Below are 22483 nucleotides of genomic sequence, written 5' to 3' on the forward strand. Positions count from 1 at the left end.
TTATTTCCATTTGAAAATATGTTTTTCACTAATACGGTATCATTTATATTAAAATTACATTTACGTATTCCACCATAATGTTTACTATGTAAGATCTGTTTCGCGCACACATTAGACGGCGGATTAGGCGCTGCGGATGAGGACGACACCGCGGCGTCGGCGACGGCGCCGGCGCTGGCTGCGGGCGGCGACGTGCGTGCGTGCGTTTAACTTACAATAATCTTCAAATTGCCTCGAACAAAAATTACTAGCGTTATCGGTAACTAAGGTTCGCACTAAACCGTACCTACTAAAAATTTCGCATAATTTATCTATAATGGCGCTAGTATTTGTAACCGTTAACAAAAAGCATTCCACCCATTTTGAGTGGGCATCAACCGCAACTAAAAACTGTTTCGCTTGCCACGAAAACAAATCCAAATGCACGCGCTCCCAAGGCCGGGCCGGGTAGGGCCATGGTGCTAGCAGAGCGCGGGGAGGATCACTGCGTAATGCAACACAAATACTACATGTACCTATTTTGTCCTCAATATCCCTCTCTATATGTGGCCACCACATTCGCACTCGGGCTTCCGCTTTAGTTTTCACGATTCCGAAATGGGAGCTATGCAATTCTGACAGAATTTGTTCTCTGTATACCGAAGGAATTACGACCTTATGGCCTCTTAAAATGCAACCCTTTTCTAATGACAGCTCTAAACGACAAGCGAAATATGGTTTTAAATCTACATATTTCGGCATTTTAGCGGGCCAGCCGTTTATTATGTAATCTTTTACCTTATTCAGAATTGCATCGTTCGCGGTTTCCTTTTGAATGTCAACGACACTAAGCGGCATTAAAATCGAGTCCGGTATAAAATTGATGTACATGGCTTTATCATGTTCGTTTTGGGGTTCGAGGTTTTCCTGCGGGGCACAACGGACTGAACGGGACAAAAAATCGGCTACATTGTGTTCTCCCTTAACATATTCTATATTAAAGTTATATGCCGATAAGAACAATGCATACCATTGCAAACGGTTTGCCGCTAGTTCAGGTACGCCCTGTATTGTATTGTATTGTAGTTCGGGCGATTTTCCGCAACTCGACGACTGGCGCCTATTTTGCGTGACATGGAGGTGGGCTAGTCCTGCCAGCCCGGCTCCTCGAGGAAACCTATCAAACCTTTGATGTTGAGTAGGACCTCGGGGATCCGAGATGTTTTGCCCTGTATGGGGCCACTCCGCTGCACTCCAGCACTACGTGAGAGGCTGTTTCTTCTGTCTCCATGCATCCCCTGCATAGGGGACTGTCTGTGACACCTGTTATAAAAAGATGTTTGTTAAATAGTCCATGACGGGTCTTTCCTAATTGAAGGAGCACCCTTGTGAGCTTTCCGTTGATGCCAGGCATGGCTTGTTTGGCCTGTCTGCATCCAGTCTGGTTTAGCCAATGTTCTGTGTGTAGTTTCCCTGTAGTGCTAGCAGCATTGAGCGTACCTTGCTAAACGGTATCGGGAGGATCGGTTCTGGGCCAATCACTCCCGCCCTCGATCCTTGCCTGGCAAGCTCGTCCGCAGCATCGTTACCCCGGGATCCGCTGTGTCCTTTGATCCATTGTAGGGTGATCTTATTGTTATGACATACCTCCATTAGTCGTTCGTGGCATTCGTGTATAAGTTTGGATGTGACTATATGGCTTTTTAGAGCCATCAAGACTGCTCTACTGTCGGAGAGTATGCGGATGGAGGATCCTACTACCTTCCTTGCAGTGATGGCAGCCGCCGCGTTTATGATGCCCATGCACTCAGCTTGGAATACCTCAACAAGTAAAGGCTTAACATGACCTCCATGGCTGCAGTCGGTGTGGACCTCGTACAGCCAGTGGTGGCCGCGCATGCGAGCCTTTGGAGTCTTTGTAGCTTGTCTCGTACGTTGCCTAGGTTTGTTCTTGGCCACCAAACCAGAGCACCGTAACAGAGTAAGGGGCGGATTATTGTCTTATAGAGCTAATCATCCTTCTGCATTGCCAGAAGACAACTCCCGCCTTGTCTATACGTTTGTAGATGTGATTGTTCCAGTTGAGTTTACTGTCGAGAGTTAGCCCTAAGTACTTTACTTCATCGGTCAGCTGTAGCTCGGTTTGGAAAAGTGTTGGTCTGGTAAAGTTGCCAAGAGCCCTTTTATTGGTGAACATTACCACAGGTACGCATTTTTTTTTTTACTCGACCAGTTTTGACTCGTTGAGAGTAGAACACAGAACTAATTGAGAGTATGCGCGCGATAAGTCCAGTTTAGAGAATTCCACTCCTCCGTGTAGTCGCGCAAACAAATCCTCTATTCTCGGCAATGGATAATTATATAAGTACAAAACTTTATTAAGTGTGACTGAAAAATCGCCACAAATGCGTATGTTGCCGTCGGGTCGCAGCACAGGAACGATAGGAGTGGCTATGTCAGATTGATAAATTTTTTCCAGTATACCTAACTCCATTAATCGCTGCAACTCCGCCTCCACTTTTGGTTTAAGAGCTAACGGCACAGGACGCGGTTTAAAAAATTTCAATGTACTGTCCGGCTTAATTTTTATGGTTATTTTATATTTGTTAAATTCCCCTAATTCATCTGAAAATAATTTGGCATATTTGTTTTTAAATTGATTTCCCAAATCTGTATTTTGTAAATTATTACAGTAAGCGCTACTTAGTTGTAAGTCAAACGCACATATGAATTTTCGTCCTAACAACACAGGTTTCTTGGATTTATTTACCGTGACAAACATTTTAATCTGTTTAGTGCAACCTTCGTAAGTCACCGGTAACGTAACGCATCCTTTTGGAATAAGCTTACTTTCATTATAGCAATTAAAAACCTCTAGGGACGGCTGTAACTCGTACGTAGCGAAAACATTCATGTACAAAGAGTACGGAAGAATTGAAATGGCACTACCGGTATCTATCTCACATAAAATGTTTTCGCCCGCTAATGACACCGTTTCGAGCATAGGTTTCTTATTAGTGCATTTTATATTAAAAAGATCGAAACTACCTGTGATGGTGTCGTCGTCATCCGCAGTCAGGAAATGGTTGTTCCTGTATTTCGCCTTACCCGTACACATACGCTTCAAATGACCTTTGACCTTGCATTTAGTGCACGTGAAATTTATAAAACGACACTGATCTTTCGAATGACTTTTATAACCACACACTTCACAACGAGAGTCCAGCATCACCGCAGGTCGCGCCGCTCCGCTGCCGGTCCCGCCGGTCCGAACGGCGTACACGGGCGCCGGCGCCGGCGCGGCGGGCGCGGGCGCGGGCCCGGTGGCGCGCAGCGCCTGGCGCGCACATCGGACGCTTTGCGCCAGTTCCAGCGCCTTGTTGAGCGTCAAAGTCTCCAAGTTCTGAGCGAATAACTTCTCCTTCTCCTTAACATCCTCCAATCCGAGGACGAACCGATCACGAAGCATCGAATCGAGTTCCGTTTTAAACCCACAATGCTCTGCTAAATTACGTACTCGAGTTGCCCATTCGGCTAAATCTTCCCCGGTGCGCTGTTCCGCCTTATAAAACGAACTTTTCTTTGATTCGAAATGAGTGTCAAAATGCTTTATAAGCGTCTTATACTCGACTGTATCGAGCTCCGTCGGGAACAACAAACTCCTTGCAACACGATACGTGTCTTCCGCCAACGACGTCAACAGGATTGCCTTTCGTTTGGCACCAGCTTTATCCGAAGCTTCGATTATATCGTTTGCCGTGCAAAACTGGCCCAAACGACTTTTAAATATTTATGTGTTCGATGATCGAAAGTGAGACTGCCACCAAACATGTTTCCCTGACTCGCCATATTTGTTTCTTATAGCTGGATTTATTTTACCTATATCCACTAAACACTAAACACACGCGTGAATTACTAACTCGTCGCCAAACTGTGGTATTTAGGCTAGGAATTGATATTGAAACACGGAGCTCACGTTAACAGTTTAATCTATAATTACAGACTGACTCAGGGTAGGTGGTAGAAATTCCAACTACCAACAACATATACCATACTTTTGCTGCATAATGTTCTATGCTCATTTAAAATATATAACCACCAACATACAAATCCACGCGTACGAAGTCGCGGGCAACAGCTAGTCTATATATATAAACGTAAAAGTCCTGACTGACTGACTGACTGACTCACTTAAATCAACGCCCAGCCCAAACCGTTGGACCTAGAGAGCTGAATTTTTCACAATAGGTAGTTTTTATAACGTTAGTATCCACTAAGAAGGGGTTTTTCAAAATTGATCCCCTGAGGGGATGAAATGAGGGTCCGAAGTTTGTATGGGGTTAAAGTTTTATTTTAAGCTATGAATTCGAACCTTGGGAAAAAGATATATTATTAAAAAACAAAGAAAACTAATTTAAGCGTTTTTGAAAATTCATCCCCTAAGGTGGTGAAAAAGGGGTTGAAAGTTTGTATGGAGATTAAGAATTTTATCAAATGCGGGACTTAAAACTTTGTATATGGGCACATTATTAGAATACAGGAAAAGTAATTTCAGTGTTTTTAAAAATTCATCTCCTAAAAGGGTTAAAAAGGGGTCGAAAGTTTGAAACCATTACAAATGCTTTGACACTTCTTAGAAAGGCATAATAGCCGCTTACAAAAAAAAGACGTCGACGTTTTTGGAAATTTAACCCCTACTGGGGTTAAAAAGGGGATGAAATTTTGTCTTGGGGTTCAAATTTTATTATAAGCTAGGAACTTGAAACTGCAAAAAGGTATTATATTAAAAAACAAGAAAACTAATTTCAGCGTTTTTAAAAATTCATCCCCCAAGATGGTGAAAAGGGGGTTGAAAGTTTGTATGGAGATCAAACATTTTAACGAGTGCGGGACTTGAATCTTTGTATGAAGGTATATTGTTAGAATAGAAGAAAAGTAATTTCAGCGATTTTAAAAATTCACCCCTTAAAGGAGTTGAAAATTTATAGGGGTAAATTTTTTATTTTAAGCTAGGTACTTTAACCTTCGTAGAAAGATATTTAATTAAAAGGGTATGGTTGGAGAGCCGGCAGTAAAGTTTCGAACCAACGTGATACCGCGATGAGATGCACAATGGTTTCCCATAAAAGTGATGCTAAGTCCGAATTAGATAGTCTGCCACGGCGGAACTGGCCGAAAGTACAAAAAAGATAGCCACTTCCGGTGCGAAAAAGGGGGGGTCATTTAACCCATCTGATACTGCAATAATAGCTATGGCATCAGTTAGAAATTTACTGGTAGATACAGAAAAGCGAAATCTGCCAGTATGATTCCTGCCGGAAGTGCTTGGCATACGCTCTCAAAGGTGACCATCGGGGCCCCTAAATTAACCCATCTGATACCAGCATGAAACCAATTCCAGTCGGTAGATATGAACCTTCTATTCAGGAATATATAAGTCTGCCAGGGCGTTTTCAGCCGAAACACCTTGACATACGAGATTTTGTGGCGCAACATCCGTGGTACCCGTATTTCGGAATTGTATATATTACGGACATTTCAAATACTGCAGGCTTATTAATTTATTACTCTATGCTTATATTTGTATATTATTACGTTATTAATAACATATAATTCAAATTTATTAATATACACAATATAATTTGGGCATTAATTTAATACCTGCTTACGGCTTTGTACTTCTTTGTTTGCCTTATAAAGGTGCTAACAAATTAGCTACCGATATCTTTACAGTTGATAGTACTCGGCTCCTGAAGTATATGTAAGTATGAAACATTATAGGTTTTATGATGTTATTTTGAGAAAATTGGAAAACAAATTTGCTTTGTAAAAAAACTCTGTTAATGAGATAATTAAATGAGACCTCATTGAACAGATTCTAAAACCTCTTTTAAATATAAAACGTAACTGGCCACTTCACGTTGATAAATCAAATGACACGTTGACAATGACATTTAAGACAAACAAGCAGTTAAATACATGATGATTATTTTTTAGATATAATTATAGTTTATTTATTTTGTTCGGTAAATAAAATAAAAATTATGAGAAAATTTCTTAATTTCTGTTAAAAGTTAATTGTTCTAGTGTAAAGTACCATCTCGTAAAATTTCTGTAGCTAATTTGTTAGCACCGTATATATAAATAATAAAATAATTTTAAATTACAATATCCTTTATTTACTAAAATGAACAAAATTATTATTATTACATACTTATTGTAAACGGGTGTGAAAAGACAGGATTTTCAACGTCAAGGACGATTTTTACCAATAATCCAAATATGAGCATTTTACATCATTTTTAGGGTTCCGTACCCAAAGGGTAAAGACGGGACCCTATTACTAAGACTCCGCTGTCCGTCTGTCCGTCCGTTCCATCTGTCACCAGGCTGTATCTCATGAACCGTGATAGCTAGACAGTTGAAATTTTCACAGATGATGTATTTCTGTTGTTATTTATAAATATTGGGAGTATTATGGGTACTAGGCGAGGATATACATACATACTTATATAGATAAATATATACTTAAATACATAGATAACAACCATGACTCAGGAATAAATATATGTTTTCATCACACAAATATATGCCCTTATCGGAATTCGAACCCAAGACCATCGGCTTTGCAGGCAGTAAGTAGGCCAGACCGGTCGTCAATAGATTAGTTATCTCAATTTGTAGTGTTATAAAACAACACCCTGAATGTTAAACTACGTCATTTTTGCGTCAACGTCAAGAAATGTAGGGGAGAGGTGGGAATGACGGTATACTTAATGTTTCAAGTCCAATAAAACTAAAAATCTATTCTTTTTAAGTTTTTGTTATTTTTATTATTATCTTTGGTAATCAGTCTTTCATAATCAACACTTACTAGGAACTCTCTAGTTAGATAATTAAATTAAAAATAAATTAAAATGGCCAAAAGTGCCTACTCTCCATCTTGCCCCCCATGCCCCGTAGACAACATGCCAATCGCTAACGATACGTAGCGAACGAAACGCAGCTGTCCCTCTCACACGAATATGGAAGAGTGATAGAGAGACACAAATCGATTCGATGGCGAAGCGATAGCGATTGTTACCTTGGCTAGGCCGGCAGGTATGGTAAGATGGGGGAACCCCTACCGGACAAGATAAGAATGATTCATAGAAATATTATATTTAGGGCCTAAACAAAACTTCAATTTTTGGATATTGGGTCCATCATCTAATACCTTCTCGCGAACTGTTTTACTTTTATTTCTTAAGTCGTCTGAGAGACAGAAAATGTGTTTACAGCTAACATGTACCCCATTTTCCCTTTATAACAGCATCCACCGCTTTTTTCTTGGCCTCTAACCACTCTCCTCTATTTGACTTTCTTTTATACTTTTTCACCGTTCTACAAGAGAAAAATATTTTTTTTAAATATATGTGCTGATTCAGTATATATGTGCTGGTGATAATAAGGAACCAAACGCAAACCAAATAAAACACAAAAACCGGCCAAGTGCGAGTCGCGTTCCGTACCATAATACCATTACGCAAAAAACGGCAAAAAGTCATGTTTGTTGTATGGGAACCCCACTTAAATATTTATTTTATTATGTTTTTAGAATCATTTATGCATCAATTGTGCATTACAGGTAATGAATACAGGTGTTATAAACAATTAGTTATAGTTTGTTGTTATAGCGGCAACAGAAATACATCATCTGTGAAAATGTCATCTGTCTAGCTATCACGGTTGATGAGATACAGGCTGGTGACAGACGGACAGACAGACAGACAGACAGACAGCGGAGTCTTAGTTATAGGGTCCCGTTTTTACCCTTTGGGTACGGAACCCTAGAAATAACAAGGAATATGGCAAAACAGTTTTGTTGCAAATAAATAATTAACGACACCATTTGTCTAGCCGGTCACTGTGCGAACTGATTGCCATGATGGCGACGCATCGTCATGCACTAACGGGATTCTGATGGTTCGTCAGTCGTGTCGCCATATAAAGCCGCTACCCCGTCTTACTCGTCTTGCCCCTCTCTCCCCTACATAAGATAGTGATTAGACACACCAAATAGGTGAAAAAACGCCTCAAGCGTAAAAGAAACCACCAAAAATCATTTTATGTCGCATTTCAAGCCTGATTTAGTTATGAATACTAATACCCCCTTATTCGTAAAACTTTACGAGCCTTAGTTAGTTAAATTATGTTTTATCCTTTTCTTACAAATACATAAGTCAAAATGACAGACAAAGACAAACGATTCATATAGCTAATTCAATGACTATCAATCATATTAATCACATTATTTAATTTATTTTAACTTAATTTATTATAAATATATGTTATTAATAGCGTAATAATATACAAATATAAGCATAGAGTAATAAATTAATAAGCCTGCAGTATTTGAAATGTCCGTAATATGTACAATTCCGAAAGACGGGTACCACGGATGTTGCGCCACAAAATCTCGTATGTCAAGGTGTTTCGGCTGAAAGCGCACTGGCAGACTTATATATTCTTGAATAGAAGGTTCATATCTACCGACTGGAATTGGTTTCATGCTGGTATCAGATGGGTTAATTTAGGGGTCCCGATGGTCACCTTTGAGAGCGTATGCCAAGCACTTCCGGCAGGAATCATACTGGCAGATTTCGCTTTTCTGTATCTACCAGTAAATTTCTAACTGATGCCATAGCTATTATTGCAGTATCAGATGGGTTAAATGACCCCCCCTTTTTCGCACCGGAAGTGGCTATCTTTTTTGTACTTTCGGCCAGTTCCGCCGTGGCAGACTATCAAATTCGGACTTAGCATCACTTTTATGGGAAACCATTGTGCATCTCATCGCGGTATCACGTTGGTTCGAAACTTTACTGCCGGCTCTTCTACCAGTAGAAAACTTATTTCAGCATTTTTGAAAATTCATCCCCCAAGGTGGTAAAAAAGAGGTTGCAAGTTTGTATGGAGATCAAATCTTTTTTGAGTACAGGACTTCAGTCTTTGTATAAAGGCATATTATTAGAATATTTAAAAACGCTTAAATTACGCGTTTTTATATATTCATCCCCTAAAAGGGTTAAAAAGGGGTTGAAAGTTTGAATCCATTACTAATGCCTTGAAATTTCTTAGAAAGGCATTGTATAATATTACAAAAAAAGTTATTTCAACGTTCTTAATAATTCAACCCCTAAGGGGGTTAAAAAGGGGATGTAAGTTTAGATGTAAGTAGTACAAGTATTCGTTTAAGCTAGGAACATGAAACTAGGTAAAAGGGCATTATATTAAAATAGACGAAAACTGATTGCACCGTGTTTAAAAAGTTTGTATTAATAAAGTTTGCATCGGGAGCGAACATTTTTTTTAAATAGTGGACTTGAAAATCTATATGTTGAGAGGGATTATATCAAGAACATTTTTTTCAGTTAGGGGCTTCAAACTTCGTACTTTGTGAAGGACACATATCATGCGTTGTATAATTATTAACAAATGATTAACCGTCCCTACTGATATCTTTTGCTGCATAATGTTCTATGCTCATGTAAAGTATATAACCACCAACATACAAATCCACGCGTACGAAGTCGCGGGCAACAGCTAGTATTTCATAAATCGTAAACCGCAATTTACCTTTCACTCACGTTTCACATAAAAAATACATTGTTAAAATTATGTAATGTACGGAACCCTCGGTGCGCGAGTCCGACTCGCACTTGGCCGGTTTATTATAAATAAATGCGTTTCAGGGTGCGTAGACAACATGCCAATTTTTTTTTACACTGACTAGGTATTGCCCCATATTTTAATGCCATCGCTGATTATACTCTCGACATATGAATAATAAATAGTTCTCAGACTTTAGTAACGGGGAATGCTCCGAGGAATTGTTCGGATTTATCCCTGCCGCTTCTTACCGCCATCGCTCTACGCGACAACATTACCATTTTCACCACTTAGATGGTTGACACCTCAACTGTGCGTTTCTCCAGAAACTTCCTGCCTCGCACAGCTAAACTGTGGAATGAAATGTCGCCTGCGGTAATTCTGGACAGATACGATCTTCAAGAAAAGAGCGTAACTACTCCCATTTTAAAGGCCGACAACGCACTTACAACCCCTCTGGTATTGCGGGTCTCCATGGCAACGGTAATCGCTTACCAACAGGCGATTTTTCTGCTCGTTTGCCTCCTATATCATAAGCATACAGGGTCACCTTAGCCATTGGACAAACCCTGAAATCCCGCGTAGGGTTACTGCTCAGGAATGCTCTAACGTTAGTATTTTTTTAAATTAGAACAAAAGATAAAAAAAAAATTTTTTTAAACAAAAATTTATTCCAATGATCGACACCAAAAAGAAACATACGAGTACACTGTATTAATCATTGGCAGTGTTTTTGACAACTTGTTCCAAAATGTGCGGCAATGATGACATTTGTCAAAAGTCAGAATCTTATTACGTAATGTCATAAATAAATAAAAAAGAGAATCAATAAACTCGAAGGTTTCATACTATGTATTACCTCAGGAGCTATTAAATTAACACATACAGGCTGCTCCAAAGTAAAAAATCGCAATTTGATATATTTCTTCGAAACCGATATCTATATATATATACATAAGCATATATATATATATATATATACATGTATACATAAGCATATATATATGTATACACACACCTGCCTAACATTATTTAACATATTGCAGAATTATCAAGCAAATGCAGTGCAGAAGAACTTGTAAAATTATTGAACGCCTTATTCGCTCGGTTTGATCGATTGGCATCGGTGAGTGAATTGAATATAATTGTTTAAATAAGTAAGCACAAGCTAAATCTCATTGTACGGGGTTTAATATGACATTAAATATAAAGACCACCAAATAATACTCTATTACCAAAAAAATGAAGTCAAATATTACAATAGTTCTAGCTGTAGTGCCTGTAGTTTTGTCTTTCTTTTTTTTATTTTGAAGAACTGAAGTTTAAACACAAGTTCTAACACCTGTAAATAATAGTTTCATTCATAATATTATTATGTAAGATTGTCCAGCAAGTAGGTATTTATTTATTTATTCCTTATACCAAAGATAGATATAACTCCGTAATAGATGGATACAGTCTAAGGAAAAAACGTGCCTCGAAAATCAAGAAAATTTGATTCTCGTTCAGAGGGCGCTACTAGTTTTGGCCTACAGTCGTATAGATGGCGTTGACGGTTTCGTTTGTTATTTAACAATTTTAACGCATATCAGTGAAAGAACATGGGTCAAAATCATAAAAATAATTAATGCAAATAAAAAAAATCATTTATCTATATTTAAATACATTCTATCGTATTTTTATAAATCTTCATTTTTAGTTTTAAAGTGTGTCGACAGATGGCAGTGAATTTACTGGGGTTACAAAATTTACTATGACAGTACCGCTCTAGTATAAGTTACTCTATGCTTATACTTACGGCCGCTGTTGGACTACAAATCAAAAGCAGACGTGGAGATAGACATCTGAACTGCGTTGAAAGAATAATAATATCACTTCGGTTATGTTTGCAGGAGAATCATTGTTTACGAATTAAGCTTCTGGGAGACTGCTACTTCTGCGTGAGCGGGCTGCCCACCGCGCGGCCCGACCATGCGCTGTGCTGCGTCAACATGGGGCTGCACATGATCCGTGCCATCCGCGACGTACGCTACAACACGCAGGTATACCTACCTCTGTAAACATTGAATTAAGCTTCTGGGAGACTGCTACTTCTGCGTGAGCGGGCTGCCCACCGCGCGGCCCGACCATGCGCTGTGCTGCGTCAACATGGGGCTGCACATGATCCGCACCATCCGCGACGTGCGCTACAACACGCAGGTGTACCGTACCTATCTCTGTAAACATTGAATTAAGCTTCTGGGAGACTGCTACTTCTGCGTGAGCGGGCTGCCCACCGCGCGGCCCTACCATGCGCTGTGCTGCGTCAACATGGGGCTGCACATGATCCGTGCCATCCGCGACGTGCGCTACAACACGCAGGTATACCTACCTCTGTAAACATTGAATTAAGCTTCTGGGAGACTGCTACTTCTGCGTGCGCGGGCTGCCCACCGCGCGGCCCGACCATGCGCTGTGCTGCGTCAACATGGGGCTGCACATGATCCGCACCATCCGCGACGTGCGCTACAACACGCAGGTGTACCGTACCTACCTCTGTAAACATTGAATTAAGCTTCTGGGAGACTGCTACTTCTGCGTGAGCGGGCTGCCCACCGCGCGGCCCGACCATGCGCTGTGCTGCGTCAACATGGGGCTGCACATGATCCGTGCCATCCGCGACGTACGCTACAACACGCAGGTATACCTACCTCTGTAAACATTGAATTAAGCTTCTGGGAGACTGCTACTTCTGCGTGAGCGGGCTGCCCACCGCGCGGCCCGACCATGCGCTGTGCTGCGTCAACATGGGGCTGCACATGATCCGCACCATCCGCGACGTGCGCTACAACACGCAGGTGTGCCGTACCTATCTCTGTAAACATTGAATTAAGCTTCTGGGAGACTGTTACTTCTGCGTGAGCGGGCTGCCCACCGCGCGGCCCGACCATGCGCTGTGCTGCGTCAATATTGGGCTGCACATGATCCGCACCATCCGCGACGTGCGCCAACACGCAGGTTCCTCTGTAAACATTGAATTTCTTGTAGTTTGTTGCCACCTAAATTACATCGGTCGGCACAATTTAAAAAAATGACCCGTCTATACCATCAAACTCTGCTGATATGCTACTTTGAAACTTGTAATTATTATTGAATCATTTTTATACTCGTATGTTTCGCTTGATTGCTTGATATTGCTCTTAGGACAGTGGTATGTTGTGAACATGGACTTATAAAGAGTAATATTTTCTGATTGTATTCGTGTTTAGTGGTATGAGTGAGTACAAGCAGTTTATGGGTAAACACGGCAGGTAGACCTGGACATGCGCATCGGCATCCACAGCGGCACGGTGCTGTGCGGCGTGCTGGGCCAGCTCAAGTGGCAGTTCGACCTGTGGTCGCACGACGTCACCGTTGCTAACTATATGGAGAGCGGGGGCCTCCCCGGGTAACACTAATATAATTTTACACCATAATCATCTGTGACGTTCCAGTATTTCCTTACCTCAGTAGTCAACCAGGACAAGGACGATAGGAAGTTCATTTTACTTTTAGACACAATTTACTTCCTATGTCTACGATCTTACTTTTATCCTAGTACGACACAAATATAGCCTATGCGCTGAAATCATCCACATTATTATAGATGACGACCTTATAGGGATGGATGTAATTTTAACAGATTTTTATTAGTCGTGTACAGTCAGCAGCAAGAGTTGCTAAGCGGGCAAGGTGTTGAAAATTACCTTGACACGCTCTTATTCCCTTAACAATAAAGTGGCGTCAAGATCATTTTGAACACCTGGCCCGCTTAGCAACTTCTGCTGCTGACTGTATACCTACCTAGTATTTTTATATTCCAGGCGCGTCCACATCTCGGAAGCCACGCTACAGTGTCTGAACGGCGCCTTCGATGTGGAGCCGGGCGAGGGCGAGACCCGCGACCCCTACATCCGCGAACATGGGATCACCACGTACCTCATCCACGCCTCGGAGCAGCCTCGGCGCTCCCGACATCGCTCTAGACCCAGGTCTATACTATACCCACTCTAATAACTAACTATAAAGGAAATACTATAACCTAAACGCTTTTAAGAAACAATCAGTTAACTGCTGCATACGTGTACTAACTGGGTACGAATACTAAAGCGATGTATATTATTAAAGTTTATTAATGTATACGGTGTATTTTTTAAACTCCGGTAACTAAATAAGAATTTACGAAAATTATTGAGCGTGGGGGAATTGGAGCCTACTAAGGATATTTATTAATAACTTGTATATTTGAACAAGTTTGGGAACAAATCAAATTATTTTATTAAATATTTTGATTTGTGTTTTTTAAGTAGTCACACTACTATATATAAATTAAAAACTGTAATAGATGTCATATATTAAAGAAAAAGTGACGAAGCCCTCCAGTGGTGAAGGCCGGATATAGTTATTTGTTATACAAGGGTGCAAAGTTGTATTTTACCCGCGAGTGTGGAATTGAAACACGAGCAAGCGAAAGGATTCTATAGTTGAACCACGAGCGAAGCGAGGGGTTCTAAAATAGAATCCTGAGCGTAGCGAGTGCTTTCAACACACGAGAAGTAAAATACATTTGCACCCGTGAGTAACACAAAACTTTTCCCCTCACTATAGCGAGGAAAGTGCAACATCCACAGGCGTTAATCATCTTCATCAATAAAATCACTAATTTTTTTACGATAATACGCTATTATAACAGAAAACTCTGCAGAAAAGTTGTGTATTTTTACGTGTCGGAGTCGGCGAGAATTTTTTTGTTGACAATGTTGACATTTCTGACAATGCGTTTTGAAATTGCATCGACTCAACTTATGCGTTCAGAATTACATTCAACATCATTTAAAAAAACAGTTTCTTATGGAATTTAAGGTTTATGACTTAAAATCATTAAATAAAGCTAAATTTGGTATTTTTTATTAGATTAAATCATTTATTTAATGATAATTAATATCGAACGAACCATTATTATGAGCGTTTTACGTTTTGTTATCTGTCAAAAGCTACTTAAACACGCTCCATCCAAGGTCAAATTACTTTCCCCACTAGTGGATAAAATGCGTTTTTCCCCGCTTGTTTTAAAGGATAAAAGACGGCTTTCCGAGCTAGTGAGGGGAAAAATATTTAATAAAATAATTTGATTTGTTCCCAAACTTGTTCATAGATGGCAGCACCAGTCTCTCTCGCTACAACGTAAATCCGTAAGGAGTTCGTGTAGAAGGTGCAAGCGCGCACTGCTTGCCCTTAGAGCTGGTCAAAGACGCCAAGTCTTACTAAGATGGCATATAGTCGAGAAATTCGGACGAGCACCGCCGTGGCGGGGTGGCCTAGGGGTTCATGGCGTTAGCCGCGATAGCTAAAGACGCCGGTTCGTATCCGGCCTTCACCACTGGAGGGCTTCGTCACTTTTTCTTTAATATATGACATCTATTACAGTTTTTAATTTATATATAGTAGTGTGACTACTTAAAAAACACAAATCAAAATATTTAATAAAATAATTTGATTTGTTCCCAAACTTGTTCATAGATGGCAGCACCAGTCTCTCTCGCTACAACGTAAATCCGTAAGGAGTTCGTGTAGGTGCTGCAAGCGCGCACTGCTTGCCCTTAGAGCTGGTCAAAGACGCCTAGTCTTACTAAGATTGGCATATAGTCGAGAAATTCGGACGGGCACCGCCGTGGCGGGGTGGCCTAGGGGTTCATGGCGTTAGCCGCGATAGCTAAAGACGCCGGTTCGTATCCGGCCTTCACCACTGGAGGGCTTCGTCACTTTTTCTTTAATATATGACATCTATTACAGTTTTTAACTTTTATATTTGTTGTAATTAAATTATGGACGAAAGCGTTGCTTATCTGGCTATCCATAATCAGAGATAAAAACCCAAAAATGAAATCATCATCATCGGTTAGACACGAAAAACAAAAAAATTGAATTCGCTCCCATTACCCCGCACTTCGGGTAATCAGAGCCAAAGAACAAATTTTATCACAAATAGTTTTGAATTACATTTTCTAAAGTTTCTACTGTCCAAAAGGCTTTTGTCGTTGTAAGGTCTATCTTTCGTGGCATTGCCAAAAAAAACCATTCGTCTCTTGCAACTAATCGCGGGGAACTACGGGGTTGCCCATATGAGGCAAGCCCTGGCGAAGGATTCCTGGCACTCCTGAATTACATTTGTACAAATACTATCATTAAGTAAGTCTATATTGACACCGCTCTCATTACCCGCTCGCTCCCATTCCCCACGCTCCCCTATATACTCACTTGTGATTTTTTGCTAGTGTCGGTTTTCATCATTTTGTTCTTTTCTAGGTTGTGTTTGTACCGAATTACACAAAATTGATTCTTAACATTTCATATAAGTAATTCATCATATAACAAAAAAAATACAACAATAAATACCGAAAAGTACCGAAGTACCGGGAAATCCCGGTTTTTTCCCAGTACCGGAAATGTCGGTCCTGGTACTGTTGTATCGGTTCCGCAATAGCGTTTACAGATTTTGGAAAAAACATACAGGTTGCAAGAAAACGGTAATTTTTGACAAACTTTTTTTTGATGCCAATCGTTCCCAATAATATCCAGGATCAAAAGCTTGTATGGGAGCAAAAAAATATACGGCTAGCAAAGCCACAAATCGAGGATTTTTTTTTCCATACTATTTGTATGAAAAAAAACTTTTAGTTTTCACATGCAATTTTTTTATGCCGATCGATTCCATTCCTATCCAGTATCAATAGTTTTCTAGGAGTTAACTTAAGGTAATGTACTTAAAGGCCCCAAATGAAAGAAAACTTTTTCCATACATTTACTATACACGGTGCCCATGAGGAAAGGGAAAAAATTTAACCACGCATTCCTGGGGCCATAAGGAGTAATAAATGTTATACAATCTAAGTCGAATTATGCTATTTAATTTCTTTAAATTTTTCATACATAACAAATACATAACGTTTGCTTCTCTAGTATAAAAGTGCCTTAGGGCGAGCTGGCAACGTTTATTATTGCTATCCCTTTTTATTTTTACGAGGCAATGTCATGACGACTTTTTTATTCGACTTTTTTGGGCATAGATTTTTCAAAGCCGGGTCTAGATCCTTCTTTGTTTAAACCGCAACAATTACCCCACAGATATTAAATTTAATAAAAAGGTTGGTTAATACCAAAGATAGATATAACTCCGTAATAGATGGATACAGTCTAAGGAAAAAACGTGCCTCGAAAATCAAGAAAATTTGATTCTCGTTCAGAGGGCGCTACTAGTTTTGGCCTACTGTCGTATAGATGGCGTTGACGGTTTCGTTTGTTATTTAACAATTTTAAGGCATATCAGTGAAAGAACATGGGTCAAAATCATAAAAATAATTAATGCAAATAAAAAAAATCATTTATCTATATTTAAATACAATCTATCGTTTTTTATAAATCTTCATTTTTAGTTTTAAAGTGTGTCGACAGATGGCAGTGAATTTACTGGGGTTACAAAATTTACTATGACAGTAACGCTCTAGTATCAGTTACTCTATGGTTAATACAAAAATACGAATAAAAATTATGACGTCTCTTCGTCTTTCTCGCTTCCTGTTTTGTAATATGAGTTAAGCATGAGGCGATTATCCACTAGATGAATCGTCTTAAGTTAATACAAATTAAAAATCTTTACTTGCACATCACGTAACGGAATAAGTTTCAAAGGTTTCGAAAAATGGAAAGCTTTAATTATGACGTCTCTTCGTCTTTCCGCTACCTCGGGTCGACGGTGACTAACAATTTCTCAACGATGTTTGGGAAGTTGAGTACAAGAGTATGGCAAAATAAACATCTTAACCGGAAAACCAGGATGGTTGTTTATCAAACGTGCATCCTGAGCATACTCTTGTACGGGGCTGAGACCTGGACATCGTATGCCAAGCACGAACGTCGTCTTAACGCTTTCCTTATGCGCTGCATTTTTATTTAATAAAAAATAATACGCCGATATTTCTGTTGATACTAAGTAAACAATGTCATGCTAAACACTCATAGTGACAGAACTGGATTTGAGTTTTACAGTCAAATTAGATGTTTAAGTCTCGCAACGTCGCAATCATAAAGGTGTTTCATACTGGAGATTTCATTACATTTTTACACAAAAATGGAAATATCTCTAAAACCGAGCCTAATTTAGCAGACGTTAATTAACATTTCTAACTTTAAATATAGTCAGGAATACGCTGTTTAAATTTTTCCCCTTCCTCATGGGCACCCTGTATAGAAACCGTGAAATTTTATACATAATTTTCTATCTAGCCAATCAGTCCTCTTACGTTTAAGTACCATAATACTGTACGAAGACCGTACTGTAGAACTGATGGGCGAGACAGAAAAATGTGAATAAAATTTCACTTTCATACAAGTTGTATGGAAAAAGTTTCCTCGATTTGTGGCTTTTCTATAGCCGTTAATATTTTTTTGGTCCCATACAAGCTTTTGATCCTGGATAGTAATGGGATCGATTGGCATCAAAAAAGTTCCTTTGTTAAAAATGACCTTTTTCTCCACCCTGTATATACATTAGCTCATTGATAATTCTCTATTATTGTAAATAGGTTCGATATCATGTCTAATATGGAGGATTAAGGTAATTAACTTTAACTTTACTTGTTCTGTCCAAATTCTAAAACATAGTTTACACTCATACATCCATCTATCTATATATATAAACGTAAAAGTCCTGACTGACTGACTCACTTAAATCAACGCCCAGCCCAAACCGTTGGACCTAGAGAGCTGAATTTTTCACAATAGGTAGCTTTTATGACGTTAGTATCCACGAAGAAGGGGTTTTTAAAAATTGAAAAGGTTGAAAGTTTGTATGGAGATCATACATTTTTTTGAGTGCGGGACTTGAAACTTCGTATAAAGGCATAATATTATTAAAATACAAGAAAAGTGATTTTAGCGTTTTTAAAAATTCACCCCTAAATGGGTTAAAAAAGGGTTGAAAGTTTGAATCCATTACTAAATACATTGAAACTTCCTAGAAAGGCATAATAGCCGATTACAAAAATAAGTAATATTGACGTGTTTGGAAATTCAACCCCTAAGGGGGTTAAAAAGGGGATGAAAGTTTGACTTGGGGTACAAATTTTATAATATAAATGTTTATTAATTATAATAAGAAAACAAGAAAACTTATTTCAGCGTTTTTAAAAATTCATCCCCCAAGGTGGTGAAAAAGGGGTTGAAAGTTTGTATGGAGATCAAATATTTTTGTGAGTGCCCACACTTGAATTTTTAAATAAATAAAGGCATATTATTAGAATACAAGAAAAGTAATTTAAGCGTTATTAAATATTCATCCCCTAAAAGGGTTAATCCACGCGTACGAAGTCGCGGGCAACAGCTAGTGTTAACATAATTCTAAGCCATTTAGTTTTCGACTAACAGCGAGTAAGGGATAATGTATCAAGGGTCTGCCTGAAAACCAGCGTTGTAGTAAATACACTGCAACATTATGCTGAGGCAAGCTCCTATTTAACACGCATGAATATTTCTCTCTGATATGTGCAACTCAATTTCTTAGTTTTTTAAGTTGTATCTGTAAAAAATGTACTACGCTATCTGTCCTGTCCTGTCCTGTCCTGTCCTGTCCTGTCCTGTACTGTCCTGTCCTGTCCTGTCCTGTCCTGTCCTGTCCTGTCCTGTCCTGTCCTGTCCTATCCTATCCTATCCTATCCTATCCTATTCTATTCTATTCTATTCTATACTATTCTATTCTATTCTGTTCTATTCTATTCTATTCTATTCTATTCTATTCTAATAATAAACGTCGCTTTAGTATTCGTGCCCCGAGTTAGCACACGTACCTAATGGTTATAAGAATGTGTAGGTAGGTACCTACTAAATATATAAACCTGTAATTTTCTGTATTTTTTCAGCGTCCCGACGAGCCATCACACGTCCGAGTCCAGTAACCGTCGCCCCAGCAGCATCTTGGACGATGAAACCATTACAGATTGGACTCCAGAAATACCCTTTCAGAACGTAAACCATTGCATACACCAAAACAAGTGTGGAGAAATTCACTGTCGCAGGCGGGGCTCGAACCGGTGACACTGGATCACCAGTCCATGCTCTGCCAACTGAGCTCCTCAGACCACACCCGATAATAATAATTTAATAGCATGGTTTGCAGACGTTTATGCTTAATACAACATTAATTTAGTATGGGATGGGGCATCATTACTGGTGAATTTAGTATGAGAAGGCGCATCATTACTGGTGAATTTAGTATGGGATATATGGCGCATCATTACTGGTGAATTTAGTATGGGATATATGGCGCATCATTACTGGTAAATTTAGTATGGGATGGCGCATCATTACTGGTGAATTTAGTATGGGATGGCGCATCATTACTGGTGAATTTAGTATGGGATGGCGCATCATTACTGGTAAATTTAGTATGGGATGGCGCGTCATTACTGGTGAATTTAGTATGGGTTGGCGCATCATTACTGGTGAATTTAGTATGGGATGGCGCATGATTACTGGTGAATTTTCAATATGACTTGGAACTCCGTTAGCCGTTTAACATGTGTACCTAATACTCTTACTGTACATGTCGCTGGGGCCTCCCTAAGGGTCATATGGTGGAAATATGTCCTCGGGTGTGGTCTCAGTAGCTCAGTTGGCAGAGCAGAGATCCCGAGTTTATTGCCCATGTATCTTTTCGGGGAATTAATCCTAAAGCATGAGAACGGTCTGGAATTCCCGCTGTGCAACGAATGCTAAGTAAAGTGAAAGTAAAGAATGTTAAATGTGTGTTTGCAGTACTACTCGATGAGTGACGACGAGGAGGCGCAGGCGGCGTTGGACTTGCCTCCCGGTCTGGAGAACGGCTTCGATTCTGACGACGTGACACCGCTGGCCGATGTAATTATTATACTGTTCACTCGTCACAACTATACGGTCTATGCGTTCTGACATATGTTATAATTATGTTTTCGTGTGTTGAAGACAACCCGTGTTTGGTTGCGCAGGAAGAGGACATAATCAACCATTCGATCGAGGTGGGCACGAACCGCCGCATGCGCATGGAGAACATGCGGCTGTGGTCGCTCCGCTTCCGGCGACTCTCGCTCGAGCACGAGTTCGCGTGCCTCGACGAGCTCACCTTCAAGTCCAACGTCTGCTGCTGCTTCCTGCTGTGGCTCTTCATCTTCGCCGTGCAAACCACCATGCACTACAAGTCAGTCCGGTCGGACGTGTCAACTCTCGTAGCCCGGCTTAGCCCGGCGCCCGACCTATGTGCCACTATTCTACTTACTACATCTTTATTCTTAATTTGATTGATTGCTATTAAAGCTTCAGCGAATGTTACTAACTTACTTTCGGCTACTGCTTCTTGGATTTATTTTAGGTATAATTAAATTATACATATGTGTACTTTTTTATGCAATGCATTACTTTGTACCTACAAGTATATTTCTGCTATGCGATTAGTCGATAGATATTAGGTATTGTAGCATGACGCTACATCTGTCGTCAATTTTGGAAACTACTTGTTTCGTTCGGGAGTTATGATTATTACCTAATTTTCGTCTTCGTTATCGGTTATCTCGACTTAAATCGAGTTTGTCCCTTATTGTTGTTACTTTAGATGGAGTAAAGACTTAGCTATTAGTTTCGTATCGGTGATTGCCTAGTTTTGATGTTTCGGTAGGAGTTTTTTTTTACGTGTTGCGTGTAGGAGTTTATCTGCGTAGTGTCCGGAGGGGAAATTACCTTTCGAACACGCGTATTACTTCTTTCAATCGTGTCTGAGCAAACGTTACTCAGGCACGTGGTTTGTTGGTTGGTGGGCGAAGGGGCGATTTAAAAGTCTCTTTGCGTGGTTACCGGGATGTTGGCGCTTTAAACCAGCATTCCAATCGGCACTGGCTGGTCGGGTTTCTCGGCGGATTTTAAACCGCCAGGCTCTTAATAGCAGTGTCGTACTCTTTTGTTAACGCTTTGCGGTATGACTTAAATCATATGCGTGAACGTTAATGTTGTCCACTCACGAGCCCCGGAGGGCGCTCGTGAGTGGACGCGGAAATTAGACAATACCACAACAACAACGATACGATAAACCAGCTGTGTCTGAACGACAGGCAGACGGTAACGTTTCGAAACAACACGAAATACAGAAAAAGTCGACTGCACAGACTCCATTTCAGGCAATGCAAGTCTGTCAGTCTGACACACACAACTCCGGTGTTTGCGGATAACGCTTTAAGGCGTTTATACCCACACCCTCGGGGGAGAAAGTGCGGGTTATGTGGGACTCGGCAAAAGGCGCCACTACCCACTAAAAAACCAACGGTATGCCTGCGCGCCGCCAATGGGGCGTGGCCACGGGTTCTCTTAAGTACGCAACCGTGACCACGCCGGCGCCGCCCGCCACTACCACATGCAGCGGGCCCTTCTCTGGGGGGGGGGGGCTAGGGAGTAACTTCTAGCCCTGCCTCCTCAGAAGGCGCGTGGGCACACCACGCGCGCCTTCTCTGCGAGGCCTATGTAATGGGCAGCGACGCCCCCGCGCCGCTGCCCAGACCTCGCTAGGTGGGGGGGAGGAGATGGGCATACGCCCTCCTCCGAGCCCCTGCGCGCTTGCGGCGGATCGGGTGCGAGGCTGGGTCGGCCTCCCGTTCCCTCTCCGCTGCCTCCTTCTGCGACATTACATCCTCGCAGAAGGAGAGGACCGCTTTCCACGACCTCTCGTCGGCGACCATAGCCTTAACTACAGTCGGCAAGGAGAGGTCGTCGCCCACCACTGCCATGAGGTCACGGCGCTGGCCCGCCCAGGCTGGGCATT

The 22483-nt window shown here is 40.6% G+C and overlaps 2 protein-coding genes across 2 annotated transcripts in view; both read left to right on the plus strand.

Moving 5' to 3' along the window:
* The window catches only part of LOC134754273 (exonuclease 3'-5' domain-containing protein 2), a 446643-nt gene extending 429347 nt beyond the window's left edge, over positions 1–17296 (plus strand). The window contains exon 11 of the mRNA XM_063690496.1: positions 17282–17296. Coding sequence (XP_063546566.1) covers positions 17282–17285 — 4 coding nt within the window. The 3' untranslated portion in view covers positions 17286–17296. The remainder of the gene's footprint in view (positions 1–17281) is intronic.
* Positions 1–22483, plus strand: part of LOC134754470 (adenylyl cyclase 78C-like) — a 79076-nt gene that overhangs the window by 34086 nt on the left and 22507 nt on the right. The window contains exons 8-14 of the mRNA XM_063690803.1: positions 10677–10756; positions 11523–11672; positions 12921–13057; positions 13473–13640; positions 19563–19668; positions 20458–20559; positions 20667–20875. Of these exons, the coding sequence (XP_063546873.1) occupies positions 10677–10756; positions 11523–11672; positions 12921–13057; positions 13473–13640; positions 19563–19668; positions 20458–20559; positions 20667–20875 (952 nt within the window). The remainder of the gene's footprint in view (positions 1–10676; positions 10757–11522; positions 11673–12920; positions 13058–13472; positions 13641–19562; positions 19669–20457; positions 20560–20666; positions 20876–22483) is intronic.

Source organism: Cydia strobilella, chromosome Z (genome assembly GCF_947568885.1).
Source record: "Cydia strobilella chromosome Z, ilCydStro3.1, whole genome shotgun sequence".
Classification (NCBI taxonomy): Eukaryota; Metazoa; Arthropoda; class Insecta; order Lepidoptera; family Tortricidae; genus Cydia; species Cydia strobilella.